At 53.5% G+C, this 18,456-nt stretch overlaps 1 protein-coding gene across 5 annotated transcripts in view; it reads left to right on the forward strand.

Moving 5' to 3' along the window:
* The window catches only part of NFATC2 (nuclear factor of activated T cells 2), a 152,436-nt gene extending 135,920 nt beyond the window's left edge, over positions 1-16,516 (forward strand). For 3 of the 5 annotated variants that reach the window (XM_084886989.1, XM_084886991.1, XM_084886987.1), the window contains exon 10: positions 12,088-16,516. In XM_084886989.1, coding sequence (XP_084743115.1) covers positions 12,088-12,143 — 56 coding nt within the window. In that variant the 3' untranslated portion in view covers positions 12,144-16,516. Of the gene's footprint in view, positions 1-3,671; positions 3,760-12,087 lie in introns of all 5 variants that reach the window. The other 2 variants (XM_084886990.1, XM_084886988.1) reach the window with 1 other exon arrangement.
* The last annotated feature ends 1,940 nt before the right edge of the window (positions 16,517-18,456 follow it).

Below are 18,456 nucleotides of genomic sequence, written 5' to 3' on the forward strand. Positions count from 1 at the left end.
TGCTGCCTCCCAGGTGGCCTTAGGAAGTGTGTGGTTGTGCCTTGAGCTGGTCGGGACACATGTGGAAGGGCACAGAATGATCTGGAAGGTGAATTTATGGGAGGGTGCGGTGAGGCTAGGCTGGAAGATTCAGTCAACGTCCAGGGAACCCTTGCCACGCGTCAGGTTGTAAGGAAGGTGGTTTTCGAAGGGAAGGTCTCCTGAGCCGCGCAGGTGGGGGCCGATCTCCTCCCAGAGGCCACAGGGACGCGGTGAGTGACGCTGGGGCTCGGGGGCAGCGGCTCCAAGGGAAGCGCTTCCCGCTGCCCCAGCTCCCACCTGGCCGGCCCGCCGCCCTCCCCCGCCTCCGTGCCACCCGTCACGCCCGAGCAGAGAGAAGTAAACTCAAATGTCAGAACACACACTCGGCTCGTTCCTCCAACCCCCAGAGAGAGAGAGAGACGGCTTCCCAACAATTAGGTATTTATTTTATCATCTCATTTTGTGGTCGCAGGCCACTCTGTGGGTTTGGATCGCTGCTGCTTTCCAGAATGGCAACTGGATGCAGTAACAAGTGCTTTTCTTTTGTTTCTGGTTTAAAAAAAAAAAAAGGCCCCTTATGTGCAGCACTGTGCTTGCGGCTGAGGCCTCTCGGCGGAGGTTTTGGGTCGAGGCCTGGAGCGATGGCTGGAGCACAGGAAGCAGCGGTGTGTGTGCAGAACGCCCTCCTGCCTGTGCTCGCCACCTGAGCGCCGTGCGCTGGCCTGGCCGGAGGGGTGCAGCATCGCTGCGTGTGATCAGGAGAAATTGTGCTGAAGCAGAGAAAAGGCCCGGGCACAGGGCAGGCTTGGCTCCGGTCTGTGCTTACACAGTTGGCCAGTGCTTCCTCGCAGGGCAGTGTGGCTTGGAGAGAGTCCAAATGGTTTCTCCCTTGATCTGAGCCGCTGTGTGATTATGGAGGAAGTGGGCCGGGGAAGAGACGGTAGCACGTTCTGAACTGGTCGGGACTGGTTTTCGCTGGAGGACCATCTGGCGGAGCGCACCTGAGCCGAGTCTGGCTCCCATCAGCTCCCTGACACAGATGCACCCAGGCCTCTTCCCTCTAACTGCACCCGCGTCTGCGTTCTCATCGGCTGCCAGCTGCTTGTAGAATCAGTCAAGGTGGCAGGTTCTCGGGTCTGTGTTTTTTATGCTTTCCTGCTGGTTATCAGTGTTGACTGATCAGGGAACCTCTTCCCACCTGTACCCCAAATTAATCCCTGAGACTCACTGGATGAGCCCAAGGGGTAGGCCTGGGGTTGGAAAAGCACAGCTTCACTCTGTAGGCCTTCAGCCTCTCTAAGCACCACAGAATGGGGCAGCGGTTCTGGAGCCAGAGGCCTCCCTCCCCGTCTCAGGGAGGGTTTGTGGTTGTCACCCAGGGGGCATACGGTAACTCAGACACCGGGGGGGCCGTGGAGCTGGGGCCTGATCTCGGCTCTGCAGGGCCGGGAGGCTGCTCATGGACAAGCCGCTCCATCTTTCTCTGCCTCCGCAAGTTGACCTGAGAAATGAGCACCATCCTACCAACCCCACCTATGAGGGAGGATGGCTGGTGGTTTGGGTCTTCAGTTGACTTTTGGGTCTTAGTTGAATTAAAAGGGGCCCTTCCTCTGGCTCTAGTTGCTTTGTCTTCCCCCGAGAGACAGACAATTAAAGAGTGAAACTGCATGACTAAACAGGAAGCTGCACCCCAAAAGGCCACAGACACAGCTGACATTCTCTGCAGCAGAAGCTAGCTGCTAAAGTTGCATCGCATTCGTTGGCCAATTTGAAGCTTTGTAAATTCTCTGAACTCCGGTGCAGAGGGGTGGGGAGTGGAGGCAGGGTAGGCTCGGCTTCATGGGGCCAGCCTCTGAGACTTCCCCCCTCAGAGACCCTGTGTACTGGCCAGCTGTGTGGAGAGCCCGGTCCCTGGGGTTCCAGAAACCTGGGTTCGAATCCCTGCTCCAAGGGTGTGACTGGCCTGGCACCTGCTCCGTGCTGCCTGAATGGGTACATGTGGACAAAGCGAACGTGCCTTGGCCACGCCAGCACCGTGGAGGTGACTTTCTAGGAGTAACAGTGGAGCCAAATGCACCACCTTGAGCTCCAGTGGGGTCCACCTGCTGTGTGGCAGGGAAGGGAAGATGGGTGAGGGGCTCGTGTCATGGACACCGGAGGTTTTAATTTCCCAATCTACTCTGAGGGGCAGATCCAGAAGCATGTGAACATGGAGGGGATGTGGGCTGTGACCAAAACTGGCCTGAACAACCGGAAGTAGGGAGTGCGTTTCCTATGATGGGGACAAGCGGAGCAGGGCTCTTTTCTTGGGGGGAGGGAGAGTAGGGGGGGGCATGGAGGTGGGAGTGAGTCAGAGTTTGGTTTCGGTCATATTTGAGAGGCCCAGTGGGCAGTGAGGTGTCTAAATCTGAAGTTCAGGTGTGAGGTCTGGGCTAGAAGACACGGATTTGGCCGCTGTTAGGATATCGGTGATATTTTAAGGCGCTGAACGATGGGTTTCGGACAAGCCAGGGTGGAGCAGAGGTAGGGGAAGGACAGTGAGGAGCTGCCCCAGGGCGACAGGCACCTGAGATTTTGGCAAGTGGGCCTCTCTGCTTCAGGAGAGGGCCTGAGATGCCTGGGCCATACTGAGGAGTGGGGGCGGGGAGATGTTATTTTGCCCTGGGCTGCGGCCACCTGCGCTGAACCCCAAACAAACCTATGGGAGCCCGACCTGTGGGAGCTGAGTGCTCAGTGCCTTGACGGTGAGCTTCAGATCTCAGCGAGTGCCTCTCCTGGAGAGAACATCGGGTTTAGCTCATGACGCTAGGAATCAGGCATCTAGCAACAGCGGGATCCCTCCCTGGGGGAAATGCATCTCAAGCTCTTTCTCAGCCAGGGAGTCAAAACGGGCCCTGGCCTTCTCCTGTGGCCGCTGAGAGGGGATGGAGAGAATACATGTTTTGAAACCTGTAGGCATTCCACCGCCACAGAGGGGAGTTTACTGTGGTTTTAAAATGAAGAGAAAATGTGACATAACGGAATGGTTTGTAAAGTCGATAGCTCGAGGCTCCTTTTTAAGGGCCTTCAGTGCTCTGAAGGGGCAGGGCCATAAAAATAAGTTGCTTTTTTAAAAAATTGCCAACCAATGCAACAGGAAGAAAATCTGAATTCTTAGGAATTTGCATGCCCACTGAGGTGGTATCACCACTAAGAACAAAGCAGGGTCCACTTTAGCATCTACTAAAGCCTGAAGGAGGGTCTCATGTGAGCAGATCCCTCATGAAATTCTGACATTCTCTGCAGCAGAAGCTAGCTGCTAAAGTTGCATTGCATTCGTTGGCCATAAGGAGCAGCACGGTGGTTTTGTCTCGCTTAAACCATCAAACCAGGACATTGCCTTAATCTGCTGCTGCACTTCCATCTCCCTACTTTGCACAAAGTCCCTCATGTCAGTGACGGCTGCCCTGGTTTGGGGTTAATTCTGGCACCAACGTTAAGATGACACCGGATTTGAGCAGAGGGTTGCGTCCTGTCCTGGGTCCCGCGCGGCCCTGGTTTTAATGAGATACTCATTAAATGACTGATATGAGCATGAGTTGCAAGCATAATAGAGGTCGAAGATGACGTTGATTCTTCTTCTCAAAAATGGTTTTGCAAATCTCTTTCAGAGCTGATAGACACAAACCTTAGCTGGATACAAAACATATTATGAAACAGAATGACTGTGATCTTTGATCCGAGAAATCAAACTTAAAGGTAATTCATATCTTCTGCCTCTCCTTTTGTTTTCCAGCTGTGTTTTCCCTTAACTTGAATTAAAGAAAACTTTACAACCTGAAGTCCATCCTCACAGACACCATTTCCTGCTCTCAGAGGCTGGGCCCCGCCACTTTGTAAGGGGGGAATCCCCCTGGGGGGCGCCCTGGGGTGCTCTGGGTCTGTGAGGCTGGAGCTCAAGGTTGGGGCGGGCAGGATGGGGTGGGGCTCTGGGAATTTGCATGCTCTCCCAGGGCTCCCGTTACCCTTCCCAGGGGATTGCAGCTTTGTCATGCTCCCATGTGAAAATTCTGCCACCTCTTTTTGGTTTTCATCTACTTTGCTTGGTGGATGCAGTTAGGCAGGCTCTCTGTCAGCGGTGGGACGTTCTTCGGGGGAAAAGAGAGAGGGCAGGTAGATAAGAAAACCCAGGCAACTACTCTCTTACCATGCTTGCCCTCCCCCACCCCCACCCCAGTCTTCATCAGCTTAACTGGCCGCTCGGTGTCCCCACTGAGCCCACACAGCCCCTCATTGAGCTTTAAGCTGTAGATCCACCTCAGTCGGCTTTGGGTCCTGGGTCTGCAGAGAGCCTGGCAGCTGACACTTTACGATGCAGGTGGCAGGGGGCTCTGTGGGTGTGGCGTCCGCGTGGGACCCCAAGGAGGTTGCTTTACGGCTCTGTGCCTCAGCTTCCAGCTGAGACGTCACCTCGGCCCGTTCTGGTCAGGCCCAGCGCGGTGCCCAGCACCTGGCAAGCGTGCACCGAAGCTAGCGCCTCAGCACTGGGGTTTCCGTGCCTCTGGACCTCTCCCGGTCGCCTCCGGGCTGTGCCCTTTGAATGGTCCTTGGTCAGGGAAAGTGGTTCATACCTCACAGGACAGACCCAGAAGGCCTTACGCCAGTGGGACTGAAAACACACTCAGAACAGCCCTCAGATGCCATGCTTAATAGCGCACACAGTGAGGTGACAGCCCAGGCCCCTGCTCCCCAGAGGCTGGGACCACTTCGACGCCGCCTCCCACAGGCAGCGTGAGCCCCGAGTCAGGAGGGGCACCTTCTCAGCCGTGACCACCCAACACTGCCAACAGGCAGAGGCAGCAGTGCCACCCCCAGTGCCCATTGCTGGGTCCCCACCAGGTGCAGGCTCCCCGAGGAGGAGTCAGGATGACAGAAATGGAACTGCAGTGCCGAGAGGATAGCCCCTAGGCCCCAGGGGTCTTCAAACTGTGGCCCGCAGAGGAGTCTGATCCTGCCCGCCAGGTTTTTTGGGCAGTGAGCGCAGCCGAGGTGTTACAGTAGGAATTAGTAGTTCATATAGTCCAGCCCTCCAGCTCTCTGAGGGACCGTGATCTGGCCCCCACTTTAAAAAGTTTGAGGACCCCTGCCCTAGGGGGAGTGGGGGTCAGAAGCGGCCCTCCCTCCCTGGTTAGAACTTGGCAGTGCTTCTGACCCACAGCAGCCGGGGACTTGGCCTCAGAGGGGTCAGTGGTAGGAACTCCTGCTCAGGCCCCGCCACAGCTCACCGAGGGATTTGTCCTTTTCCCTGAGCCTCAAACGTCTAGCCCTGTGGTCAGCAAACTGTGGCTCTCGAGCCACATGCAGCTCTTTGGCCCCTTGAGTGTGGCTCTTCCACAAAATACCATGGCCTGGGCGAGTCTATTTTGAAGAAGTGGTGTTAGAAGAAGTTTAAAAAATTTGGCTCTCCAAAGAAATGTCAGTTGTTGTACTGTTGACATTTGGCTCTGTTGATTAATGAGTTTGCCAACCACCGGTCTAGCCCCTCCAGAAAGCCACGTTCCCAGGTGTACCAGAGCAGCGGAGGGGCTGGGAGAAAACAGAGCGTTTTACTTGCGAAAGCAAAGTTGCAGGGGGAGAGCCCGGGCCCTTTCCACCTGCTCCTGGGGGACACGGCCTAGAGCTTGCCCTTCACCTCCAGAGCAGCTTTCCCCACGAGCAGCTGGAGCAAGAGGCAGAAGCACCCAGCGGGCATTTCCTGTGCTGTGTCCCTCCCCCTCATCTTGCCCCATGCGTGGGTCTGGGGACCGAATCCAGCAGGGCGCTGCAGGCGGAGGGCAGCGGGCAGGCCTTTGCACCCATGTTGTCTCTCAGACTCTCCCGTTTGGCCCAGAGCGTGCAGCCGCCTCAATTCCCTCCCAAGCTGAGTGTCTTTCTGGCCACAGCCCTTGCGGCTGGCCCCGGGTTCTCGTGGGCGCTCACGTGGTCTAAAGTAGTCTCACGTGGTCTCACGTGGTTCAGAAAGCATGCTTGAGGTTTGGGAAAGAGGCAGGATGGGGTCTGTCCACTCCCTTCCTGTTGCTTTTTTTCTCAGGGGATTAAGTTCCAAAGTCAGCAGTTCAGGGGAAAAGGCCTCGAAAGTCTCCTCGGTCGTACCGAAGAGTACGTGTGTGTGGTTTTCTGTGTGCAGCCCTGCGCAGCCATTCCCTGCAAGCCCACGTGTGAGAGCCTCGGCTCAGCTAGAGGGCAGTCAGCATGCATCTGTCTGGGCCTCCAAGCGCGCCAGAAAATTCCCGGGGCAGCGTGAGATGCTCCCAGCAATCAATTCTGTTTTTACAAATGCAGCCCTAAGTCACCCCAGAATTGCTTGATGCACAAAACCAGGAAGAGGCATTGACTTCCCCACATTGCCCGCCTCCCCCACAACTCCCCAAAGGCAGGTAAAGAAAACACTGGGTTTTCCTTTTCTTCTTTGCCATTGGGATATGCCAGTGGTCGGCAAACTCATTAGTCAACAGAGCCAATCACAACAGTACGACGATTGAAATTTCTTCTGAGAGCCACATTTTTTAAACTTAAAACTTCTTCTAACGCCACTTCTTCAAAAGAGACTCGCCCAGGCCGTGGTATTTTGTGGGAGAGCCACACTCAAGGGGCCAAAGAGCCACATGTGGCTCAAAAGCCACAGTTTGCAGACCACTGGTATATACTAAGGGGTCATTGAACTACATCGCAGGCCAAATCTGGTTCCCGGCCAGTTTTGGTAAATAAAGTTTTATTGGCACACAGCTATGCCCATTTGCTCACATACTGTCTATGGCTAGGCTGCTCTCCTGCTCCAGCCACTGAGTTGAGGGATTAAGGGGCTATTGTCACCCCTGAAAATGTTTCTATCCGGCCCTTTACAGGAAGAGTTTAGTGACCCCTTTGATATTCTCCTTCTGTCTACAGCCTATATTAGAATTCTAATTTCTTGTTGACTTGGAATACCTCTTTATATATGAATGACTTTTGGTCACCCACTGAAAACATTTGGAATTTTGAAGAGTGTGTAACTTTGATGTACTTACATCTGTCCGTCTTCTCCTTTCTGGCTTTGGCCTTAGGGTCAGGCTTAGCGATTGCCCTGCGGGTAGACCTGTTCCTCATCGGTGTTCTCGTTACGGTGCCTCTAAGCTGATAAAAGGTCAGGGGTGCTTGTGGCCGACCCAGCACCGCTGGCCTCAATTCTGTGCTGAGAAAGTGAGGCTCAGTGACCACCTTAACCACCCGGCTCATGGCTTTCTCTGCTGGTGACTCACACAAAAGCCACTTGAGGCCTCCAGGGCCTGTAAGAAGGGTGACGATTGCTGAGCTTAATAGCACGGTCTCTGTACACTACATGGCTGGTGGTCACAAACATGACCCTGTTTGTGAGATGGGTCCTGGGTTCTGACCCTGACCCCCTCTCCTGCTGTGGCAAAGGCCTGCCTGTCTCTGTTTCCCCACCCATAAAGCAAGCATATTCTAGTACTTGGTTTGGTGTGAGAAATAATTTAGCCCTTAGAACCGTGCCTGGCACACAGTTCACCCTCAATCAGTGTGAATGGATTCTCTTCTTTTGTAGGGAAAATGCTTTAGACAGGTCACAGACAGGCAACCCATGTGTCAATCGGATGGCAAAGGAAAATCAGCTTCCCTAGAAAAAGCGACCCAGGCTGCTGGTATGGGGTCCTTGTGGTGGGCTAAGATACATGCAGTGGGCACCTGCTGTGTGCATGGTGCTGTCCATGGTAGTGAGGACACAGGTGACTCCAATAACCTGGCAGAGGAGAATTCAGTACAGTTGATCCTTGAACAGCATGGGTTTGAACTCTGTGGATCCACTTATCCATGGATTCTTTTCAATAGATACTGCAAATGTGTTTTCTCTTCCTTATGATTTTCCAATATTTCCCCCTCTAGCTTAGTTTACGGTAAGAATAAAATACATAATATAGCTTACAAATTGTGTTGACTATGTTTTTCAGTAAGGCTTTGCTCAATAGTAGGCTATTGGTAGTTAATTTTGGGGAGAGTCAAAAGTTCCATGTGGATTTTCCACCTGCATAGGGGGTCGCTGCTAAGCCCTGTGTTGTTCAAGGGTCAACTGTACTTGCTTCAGGAGGGAGGGAGGGCCCTGTGGTGGGGGCGTGATGGCCTGTGGGGACGGGCAGGGGGGAGCTAGGATTTGAACAAGGGGAGGGGCTAGTTGTAGAACTGCACATGGTCAATTTTGGAAGACGTGGAGGAGAGGCTGGCCTAGGGTAGATGCTCAGAACACTCATTGATGGCATTGGCATAGGAAATGGTTCTGGGCTCAGGCCTCGGAGCAAAGCCCGGGGTGAGCTGGGGCTATGTAACCCCTGTCTAAGCGTCATTATTCTCATTCATTAAACATGTTAGCGAGCACTTCCTATGGAAGGAGGACTAGGTACGTGGGGTGGGGGTAAGAACATAAACAAAGCACCAGAGAATTCCCGGGAACCGGTCCTCAGAGGAGCCAAGGGGACCCCACAATGGGGAGGGGCGCTGAGCATCACCACCAGGGCAGGCTCCTGGAAGAGACCGCCCAGACAGAGCCCTGAATGAAGAGAGGAGGAAAAGCAGAGGCTGTGGCAGGAGCTGGGCACGACGGAGCGCAGGGCCCAGGAAGCTGGTGTGGTTGCCATGCAGGCGGGGGAGGGCAGCAGGGCCAGGTCACAGGGCTGCAGGGAAGCAGGGGGAGGCCAGGCTCAGAGCAGGGTTCTAGGAAAAGGGAGGCCTGAAGTGCATGGAGGGGTTCCGAGCAAGGGAGTGAGGCTAAGGATGCAAGAACGAGGGGACAGCAGGGCTGAGAGGGGGACCCTCGGCCTCCCCAAGGACAAGAGCTGGGAAAGACAAAGGGGGGATGCCAGGCGGACACCATGGAAGGGAGGCGAAGGGCAGTGCATCTCCCTGCCTCTCTTCCCTGCGCCAAGACACCTGGGTCTGCGGAGGTGGGGCTCCCACAGGAGGAGACGGAGTCGGGAATGAAGCGGTCATGCAGACCCTCTGAGGTTTCAGGAAGAGAGGGTTCCTCTCCCGGGAGGTCTCGTGGGGTTTGGTGGGCCTCACTGCCTGGCCACCTCCTACCCCCGAGGGCGGGCCGTCGCAGTAAGTGCACCGGCTCCTGCAGGGTCCAGAGGCTGCTGGGCTTCTACCTGAGAGTGGCTCGCAGCCAGCAGGAGGGAAAGCGGCTTGTGTCCCAGCGTCCACCCCTGCCCTGGCCCCCCAAGCCCCGGGTCTGACCAGGGAACTGGCCTGTGGAGCGCCCTGATGCCAGCAGCTCTGCCCACTGCTAATTTTAGAAGCCAAGGCGGTGGAAAGTTCCCGCTGAGGATCAACTCCTCTCATTTCCTAGGTTGAGAAAACAGGAAGCCCTTCAGAATCCGGGCTTTGAAAAGCTTCGCTAAACCCCCCCCTCCCCTGGCACCCGGCTTTCTCGGGGCCTCACAAAGGCCTTGGTTCACCAGGCCCAGCAGGGCTCTCGAGGGGTGGGGCTAGGGCAGCCATTCGCCATTGGTGCCTGGGGTAGGGCTCCCAGAACTCCCCTGGTACCTGGCACATAGTAGGTGCCTAATTGATGCTGGTTAGCTGAATCTGTCCATTCATCCTCTGAGAGCCCACTCACTGATCCCCTTCCACACTGGAAATGCTTGCTATTCTAACATACATTTGCATGCACTAACATACATGTGTCATATTCAGATATGAACATGCATGTCACATACATACATACTTCTCTACAAACCAATACCTGCTAGACACTGGCCACTGAGGTAACTGTCAGTTGCATCATCGCATTCAAGCTCCTCGACAACCTTAGAAGGTAACATTTTTATATAAAGTTTACAGATGGGGAAACTGAGGCACAAAGTACTTCCATCACTCAGGCAGGGTTCAGCAAACAGGGAGTGGCAGAGGCAAGACTCTAACCCTGGCCGTCAGGCTCTGGAGCCTGGACTCTCGCCTCGCACGTGCTCTCAGCAGGCATCCCTCTGAAGAACAGCGAGCTGTGCCAGACTGGCTGCTGGTGCAAAAGAAAGCATGAGCCCAGCGTGCCCCACACAGCACGGGGGTATCGCTAACCATCGCAGCCACCGGCGACAGAACCCCCTTCTCCAGGCAGGTGCAAGGAGTTTGTACGTCCATCGCACCTCGCATCCACCCCAAAGGGCACTCACTGTTATGATCCCTACTTTGCAGAGGAGAAAACCGAGGCACAGGGAGGTAAAGTCACATGGCAGCCAGTTTTGTGAGGGAGCCTCGCCTCGCCTGACCTGTCCAGCTCTAAAGCAGTTTACACGCGCTCTCCTCTTATTTCGGGGGTTGCAAACTCATCCGGGCAGGGGTCTTCCTGGGAAAGGCACCCCGGACCTAGGAGGACCCAGCTTGAACAGGGAGAGACTGTGAGCAAATCTCCACAGTGAACCCTGACTTCGAATTGTCGGTCTCTAACTGTAGGCAAGGCTACGATGAGAAGAGAAATAGGAGGCGGCGGTGGGAAGAGGCAGCATCAGAACAAGGAGAGGGAGGTCCATGTCCCTTTGAGGGGACCGCTCAACTGCCAACCCGAAGGTGTGCACACCCCTTGGGGCAGGCGCACACCCCCCTGTGTCAGTCGCATTGATGGCAGGGTCTTCTTTCCAAGGATGTAAAAGGGAGCTTTTCACAAGGGCCACTGTTCTAAGACCTCATTACCTGGATTCTAGGAACCAGCGTCCTCGATAAGTGGCCCAAACGGGAGAGGAGAGAGCTGGTGCCCGTGTCCTGGAGAGAAAGGCCACCTTCTACCTGAGAAGACTCGCCATGTGGGGCGGGTTCCTGGTTGTGCTGAAATAGAGATGTTTACACTGGGGGCCAGTGCACGAAATTCGTGCACGGGGGTTGTGTCCCTCAACCCAGCCTGCACCCTCTCCAATCTGGGACCCCTCAAGGGATGTCCAACTGCCCGTTTAGACCCAATCCTAGTAGGATAGGGCCTAAACGGGCAGTTGGACATCCCTCTCAAAATCCAGGACTGCTGGCTCCCAACTGCTCGCCTGCCTGCCTTTCTGATTGCCCCTCACTGCTTCTGCCTGCCAGCCTGATCACCTCCTATCCACTCCCCTTCCAGCCTGGTTCCCCACCAACTGCTCTCCCCTACAGGCCTGATTCCCTCCCAACTGCCCTCCCCTGCTGGCCTGGTGCCTCCCAACTGCCCTCCCCTGCTGGCCTGGTGCCTCCCAACTGCCCTCCCCTGCTGGCCTGATTGCCCACAACTGCCCTCCCTTGCAGGCCTGGTCCCTCCCAACTGCTCTCCCCTGCTGGCCATCTTGTGGAGGCCATCTTGTGTGTTGGAGTGATGGTCAATTTGCATATTACTCTTTTATTAGATAGTATTAGTGGCCAGTCTTTGTCTGTGGTGTCTCCCCACCACCGTTTTAAAGGCCTCTTTTGGGAGCTGTACATGCTGTGGGTCAAGGAACTGTGTTTCAGCCATGTAATAGGTATTTTCTGGATGTCATAACAATGGAAGGAGTTTGGTATGCAATAGAGAGCCTACAGTGCATTAAATACAAATATGAACAAGGTCCAGTGCTTGAGCATCAACCTATGGTTCGATTCCCAGTCAGGGCACATGGCTGGGGTGCAGGTTTGATCCCAAGTGTAAGGCATGCAGGAGGCAGCTGATCAATGATTTTCTCTCATTATTAATGTTTCTATCGCTCTCTCCCTCTCCCTTCCTCTCTGAAATTAATAAAAATATTTTTTAAAAGACAAAAATTAAAAGACAGAAGGAGAGAAACTTACTGAAAACCTGCCACAAGGGCCAGCTCCATTTCTGCCATGATTTTTTTTTTTTTTTAAAGTTACCGTTTAGACAACTTTCCCCAACAAATCCATAGGAAGGCATTTCTTATGCTAAAAACTGTCAAACGTGTTCCTGCAGAGAACAAAAATGTGTTTTGGTTTGTTGTTTTTTTTTAAAGCCGATTGTTTTTGGCTCTAGAAAGTGACTGTGATCTGGTCCCTCTCACTCGCCCTCACTCTCTCTCTTTTCTTTTGTAGTTAACGAAATCATCAGGAAGGAGTTTTCAGGACCGCCCACCAGAAACCAGACGTAGAAGCAGTCATTAGCAAGACACCTTCGAACCCGTCCCCTCGGAGCCCTCCCCGCCCCTCCCGTCTTCCTGGCGGGCCCTGCCTGCCCGGAGTCCCAGCGGGCAGCGCTCTTCCTGGCAGACAGCCACCTCGTCAGGAGCTCGCCACTTCTCTCTGCAAACACAGCGAGGACCCTCTGCCTTTTGATATATATTTTTTTATCTTAAATCCCAAAGAGCATCTCGGTGGACTTTAATGGTGTCCCGTCCAAACCTTAAGTGCCTGCTGACCAAAACCAAATTCTGATCAAGACAGCACGCCGGGCCGCACCTGAGAGCCGGTGACGAGCTCACGGCATGGCTGGTGGGGGACGGAAGACGCGGCCCTGTGGTTAAACCCCCGTCCTCGGCTCATGTCCCCAGCCCGCACCTCCCGGGGCACAGGAGTTCCCAAACCGAGCGGGCAAAGGAACGTGGCCCAAGAGTCCAACTCGCAGGCTGAGGAATCGGAGAAGCCAGCCGTCATCCTTCGGGTCACCGGGGCGTGCCATGGCGGGGCCACGGCTAACACTTATTCCTAAATTCTCATCCAGAAGCAAAACTGGCCTGGCCCCTACAAGATCCCCCGTTAGAACTTCTTGGAGTTAAGTTATGACATGTATGCTTTTTCCCTGCTTCATAAGGCCGGCCACGGTGGCTGGAGGTGGACCCGCCCTGGCCAGCAGCTCCCACCCACAGCGCGGCCTAGGACTGGGGAGGTGACCCCCGGCTGCAGAGTGAGCGTCCTGGCTGCAGCCACAGCCTAAAGGCTCTGCGACGTCCCCGCGTGCTTTCTTCCCAACAGCCAGAGTGCTTTCCCGTCAAGGCGTTCAGAGAATCCCACGCATGAGCATTGCATTTTCAGAAGGAATGGCACAGGGCTAAAGCAATTCCCCAACTCCCCCGCCGCCCCCCCCCCCCCCAAAAAAAAAAGCACAGGCATTTTTGCACAGGCATTTTTGTGAAGTGGTTGTGAAGAGAGGCAATTGCCAGGCCTGAGTGTTCCCCTGAGTGGGCACCCCCAGCAGGGAAAAGGGGCTGAGTTCCCTCTTTCTGGCCTGGACTCTAAGTGGGACACTCGAGCTCAGGATCTGGCCCTACAGGTCATTGGTTATTTTGACTGGAACCTATTGAAAGCCCTGCTCGGCCCCAAAGACCTTTCTGCACAGCTGCCTCCTCCAGCCCAGGGCTCCCCTAGCTATGTGTCCCCCCGTCCCCTCGTTTCTCTCCACTGAGCACATCCAGGGTCCCCCAGAACTCCCTCCTTCGATGCAATTTTGCCAACAAAACTCTCAAAGTTCTTGGCAGGTGAGTTTTTGTCGCAAAGATGTGTTTTGCTTGAATTTACTGCAGACACCCCAGGATGAACCGAGGATTTGTCCCTAGCCTTTCAGTGGCTTCCCTGGTAACCGGCAGTGAGTGTATGCCTGGTGCCTCCAGAGATTTCTGATCACGTCTGCTGGGTGGAGGGACTCACTGCAGTGGAGGGTCCCTGTGGGCTTTCTAAGTGCTGGCTTTCCCATCAAGGTTGCTCAGAGGTCAAACCTCCCTGAGAGCCGGGCCAGGGGTGCAGGACTTGGTGTGTTCGGTGCCCCGGAGAGAGGACAGAATGCCCAGGGTGGGCCTTTGCACTCTCCTGTCTATAACCTTTTGCTCAAGATGACCTTTCACCCCAACGACAGAGGCCCACGCCCCCGTCCACCCAAGCACAAAGTTTAGCAGAAATCCTTTTAGACAGACAGAATGCCCGTAAGAAGGCAACCACTGCCGCAAAGCTTCGGGGATGCAGAATTCTTCCCAATAGACAGATCCTTCCACAAGCAGCTCTACCCAAAGACCTTTCTCTCCAGCATCACCGACTTCCCCGGGGAAGAGCTCATGGGTGCAGCGAGGGACGCGTTCCCGCTGACCTGGCCAGGGGCCACTTCTTTTGCACATGAGGAAATTTGGCCTTTCCTCGGCTCTCTGAATGTTTCACCCAAGTGCCTTCCTGCCATTGTAGCAAAGCTGCTCGCTTGGCTTCCCTGCGCACAGGGTGCAAAAAGGACTAATGCATTTTCCATCCTTCTCCAAACCATGTTAGTGACAAGGGCCTCCTGTGAGTTCTGACCCCTGTATATACGTGTGTGTGTGTGTGTGTGTGTGTGTGTGAGAGAGAGAGAGAGAGAGAGAAGAGAGAGAGAGAGAGAGAGAGAGAGAGAGAGAGAGAGAGAGAGAGAGAGAGAAACTCTCTTTTTCTAAGACATCTTAGCTGGATATTATAGGAAGCATTTCCATAACACAACGATCCCAAAAAAAGCAAAGGAGAGAGAAGCAAGGATGTTAATTTTGAGACACAAATAGGCATGCAATCATGCTGTGAGGAACCGACAGCTGTGGAGAAAGTTCTGTCCGTTACAGACGCCCGAGGGAATTTTGCCAAGAGGAATTGCTCACGAACTGTCTTCAGGATGGGAAGAGGCCAGCAGGCCCTCTAGGAGGCGGCGGCAGAGACGTCTTCATGGTGAAGGTGTGTGTGTGTGGCATGTGTGCTGGAAGGACCTCGGTTAGGTGGAGGTGTGCACCTGCCTCTTCCAAGGTCAGTGGGACAGGTAGCACTTCCGGCGGAAACCTGCCGCGTTGCTGAATGTAGTCTATCTCCGACGTTTGCCATCTTCCCGCGTTGTACAAAAATACTGCTGCTTGGTAATATATAATAGCGATCCAAAATAATTCATATGTTATTAAATTTTATTTTCTTATCTGTATTTTTATGCTTTTTATCTGTCCTCAACATAGTGCATCCCGGCTGGAATTAGAAGAATATTTATAAATGGTCAGGAGTCTTTTTCCAGTATATCTTTAACATCTATGTTGATCCCTGCCCCCCATCCCTACCCCCGCAAGAGAAATGATGTATTCTTGAAACGGTGTTAAATCATTCCAGGAAAAAAGACAAAACCCCACCTCAGAGCCTGTCAGTCACCTGTCTCCCAGACAGAAGCATCTCCGGAGAAAGGGGGGGTGGCTCTGTGGCAGAAGGAACCACGGATCTTGCTTGAGACCAATGTTGCCTGACTTTAGCTCTGAGCCTCAATCTTGTCACCGAAAACTGTCCTGTCAAGTGTTTCGATCCCCCAATAAGTAGATGGTCTAAAACACCTGCCTGCATTGTAATGGGATTCCAAAGGCATCCGTGTTCACAGAAATGTAAGCGCAACCTAATGTTTACAGAGCTGACTGAATCCTGGTAGATACCCCACTCGCGTGACGCAGAGGGCGGGCACCAGAGTTTCCCAGCGCAGACACGGCCCCTGATGAATGCCTTGGTTCCTCGTAAGAGCTGGGAAGCCCTGGAGAGCTTTTCCTGCTGCCATCCTTCCGGAAAGCAGCCTCGGCCGAGGTGGTGGCCATCCCGTTGACAGATCGGAAGCCGGTGCGTTCCGATTGTCACTCTGGACGAAAGCGAGGCAGGATTTGTTTATTTTCGTGTCAACAGACACTTCCCAAGTGCTTCCTATTGTTCAACGTTGAAAGCATGTCCGGGGCCCGTTCACAACTGCTCGCTTCTTGTTTACAGTAAGCACGGGATAGTGACATTCTTGGCAAGCAGGGGTATCAGCTTTCCTGAACTTACATTCTTGGAAGGACAGCACTCTAGCAGGCACCCGACACGCCTTAACCTGGTGTCTTCCGAGCGTGAGACTTGGGCATCCAGGCTCACGGAACCCCACCAGCCGATGCCCGTGTTTTCTTGCATCCCAGCTACATATGAAAGCAAAAAGGAAGCTGGGATAGCAAGCATCCATCCCCGTCTCCCCACTGCTTTCCCAAGTGCCCCGAGCTATAGCCAACATCAATGTCTTAACTCAGTTTGTTCAAGAACAAACTTCCCTGGTGCTGGCGAGCTAGAGGTGCTCTCTGAGCAAGCCCCTCCAGAGCGGGATGGGGTGCTGGTGCTGGGAGGAAGGCCGAACACTGCCTCGGTCAGGGTTTGCATGAACTGGATGCAAATGATGCTGCTTCCAGGAGAGGAGGTGCTTCCAGCATTCTGATTGGCTGTGGTTGGAGGAGCTTAGCATCCGGAACGCATCACCAGCCCTAGGCCCTCAGTTACCCCCTCGCCTCTGCTGCCCTCGGAGGGGAGAGAGTGCTGAGAGGGTCCCTGTGCGTTCCTCGCGATCCCAGTCTCTCCAGCCGGTGCCGCTGGGAGGCGCAGGTTCTGAAAATCGACTGTTAAAGGAGTTTGAATACATCACATTCCTATGCAAGACGTTTTTAATCTCCAGTGTAATGTAGTTTATTTTTGCTATCTGTAAAGTATTTTTATACGGCTTGTATCATGATAGTTTAGCAATAAAACTGTTGAAAGCACAGGCTGCTGCTTTGGTGCCTCATTTCTCTGGGGAGACAGGCTGCTCACTTATCCCCTTTCTGTGCTGAGTTCATACAGCAAGGAGCCTTTTGGGGGTACACACACTGTGTCTACTCCTCATCTCAGCCCTCGGAGGGGGAACCATTCATTTCACACCTCACACTGGGGCGCAGAAGCCACCGGCCCTTGTGGTCACCGCACTTGTCAGATCCCCCTGCCCTCGCCAGCGTCTCTAGGCCTCTCGAAGGAGCACACAGGTAAGTTAGGTTTATAATGTCTAACCATTCACTTCATACCTCGTAGTGGGGCCCAGAGCATTTACAGCCAACGGGGCCGAGCTGGCCCTCAGAATGCAAAAGCAGACCTCTGCTTAAACATCATACAAAATTCCAAAGTTCAATAAATAAATAAATAAATAAATAAATAGGTTACCCTTTATCATCAACCCACAAACAAAATTAGATATTATGAGTACTAGAACTTTCCAGCTGGCTTACAACAACTATGCCCTCCCCTCTTACCTTATAGCGACAGCACCTAAGAGGCTTGAAAGGTGTTGCTATTTAAGTCTTAGCAATGTTGTTCAACCTTCATGCCACTCTTCAGAGCTACCCTTTGACTCCAGGCAAGCAGGTGCCTGGCTAGGCCCCCTGCCTCAGGGACCACTCACCCTGCTCTTGGAATGCCTTCTCGGGGATTTTCCAAGCCTCCTCCCAGTGTCTGCAGCCAGCGTTACCATTTGGGGTGGAGGGCCCACGCACATACAGGGCCATGCCTAGGTGCTGCTGCTGGGAGCACCGACCTTGAAATGCCCTCTGGTGACTGGGACCAGCTGGCTCCCACTCTGCCCTTCAGGGCACCAGGTCAACCAGCTGCCCCAAAGCGCTCCAGAACCTACACATAAAGGGTCCAGACCGGTTCCCAGAAGAGGTTCCTGGTGAGCAGACTGCCCCTGGTGGCCAGCCCATAAGTCCTTTTCCATGTTTTCCCCATGGGATCATGGGAGATTGACCCACCAGAATGGTGCTGAGACACCAATCTGAGGGTGCCTCAAATTGCTTATGTAGATAGGAGCCCCACAAAAAGTAGTTACTGAGGGGCCACCAGGCCCCTTATGGTTTTTGCAGTAGCTGCATGCAACTGATTTTCTTGAAGTTAACTTGCTTTCTGAAAGCTTTATACCACTTTTCTAGCATAGAAACCCAGAACCATCTTAAACAGAAAACAAGGATTAAAAAAAAGATACAGCTGTTTAAAAAGCAAGCCTCTGTTCACCATTTATATGTGAGCCACACTGGGTAAGCGCAATGAAATTCATGTGCCTTAGTTTCCCCAGATATAAAATGAAGATATGAATAGTCCCCTCACACAGGCATGGGGTGCTTAATAACAAATATTCACAATTGATACAATCACCATCATTTAGCAAACAGATTGAAGACTCACCAAAGCTGTACCTCTTGTCCCTACATCTGAAGGAAAGATTCAGAGCTCTGACAATAGGTACTGAATTTTTCTAACCAGATGTTCCAAGTCGAAAATGTGTGCTTATCCATTTTTCAAATCCTGGTTGGAACGGGAAACCTTTCGGCCCTGGGCGACTTTGCAAACCTGTCACTGCCCCGCCTCGCTCAGCGCCGTGGAGTGTTGTCCTGGCTGAGACAGACACCAGGTTAGCAGCAAGGGGGGCTCAGGAGCCATAAGATCCGGGGCAGAAAATAAAATGCTGACCCCTACACCGCCTTTTCAGGTTCATCGATGGGAAGAAACGGGGTTTGGCAGGAGCTGGTTGAATGTACAATAAAATAACGGACCACAGGGGCCGAATGGAAGTGACATTGTTTGGCTTGAGGAACCTTGGTAGCTGTGAGGAGCTACCTGAGATGCATTTGCAGTCAACATTATGCCGTTTTATGGAATGAAGGTGAATGGGATTGGACCAAA

This window comes from Pipistrellus hanaki, assembly GCF_964339955.1.
Source record: "Pipistrellus hanaki genome assembly, chromosome: 6".
Lineage (NCBI taxonomy): Eukaryota > Metazoa > Chordata > Mammalia > Chiroptera > Vespertilionidae > Pipistrellus > Pipistrellus hanaki.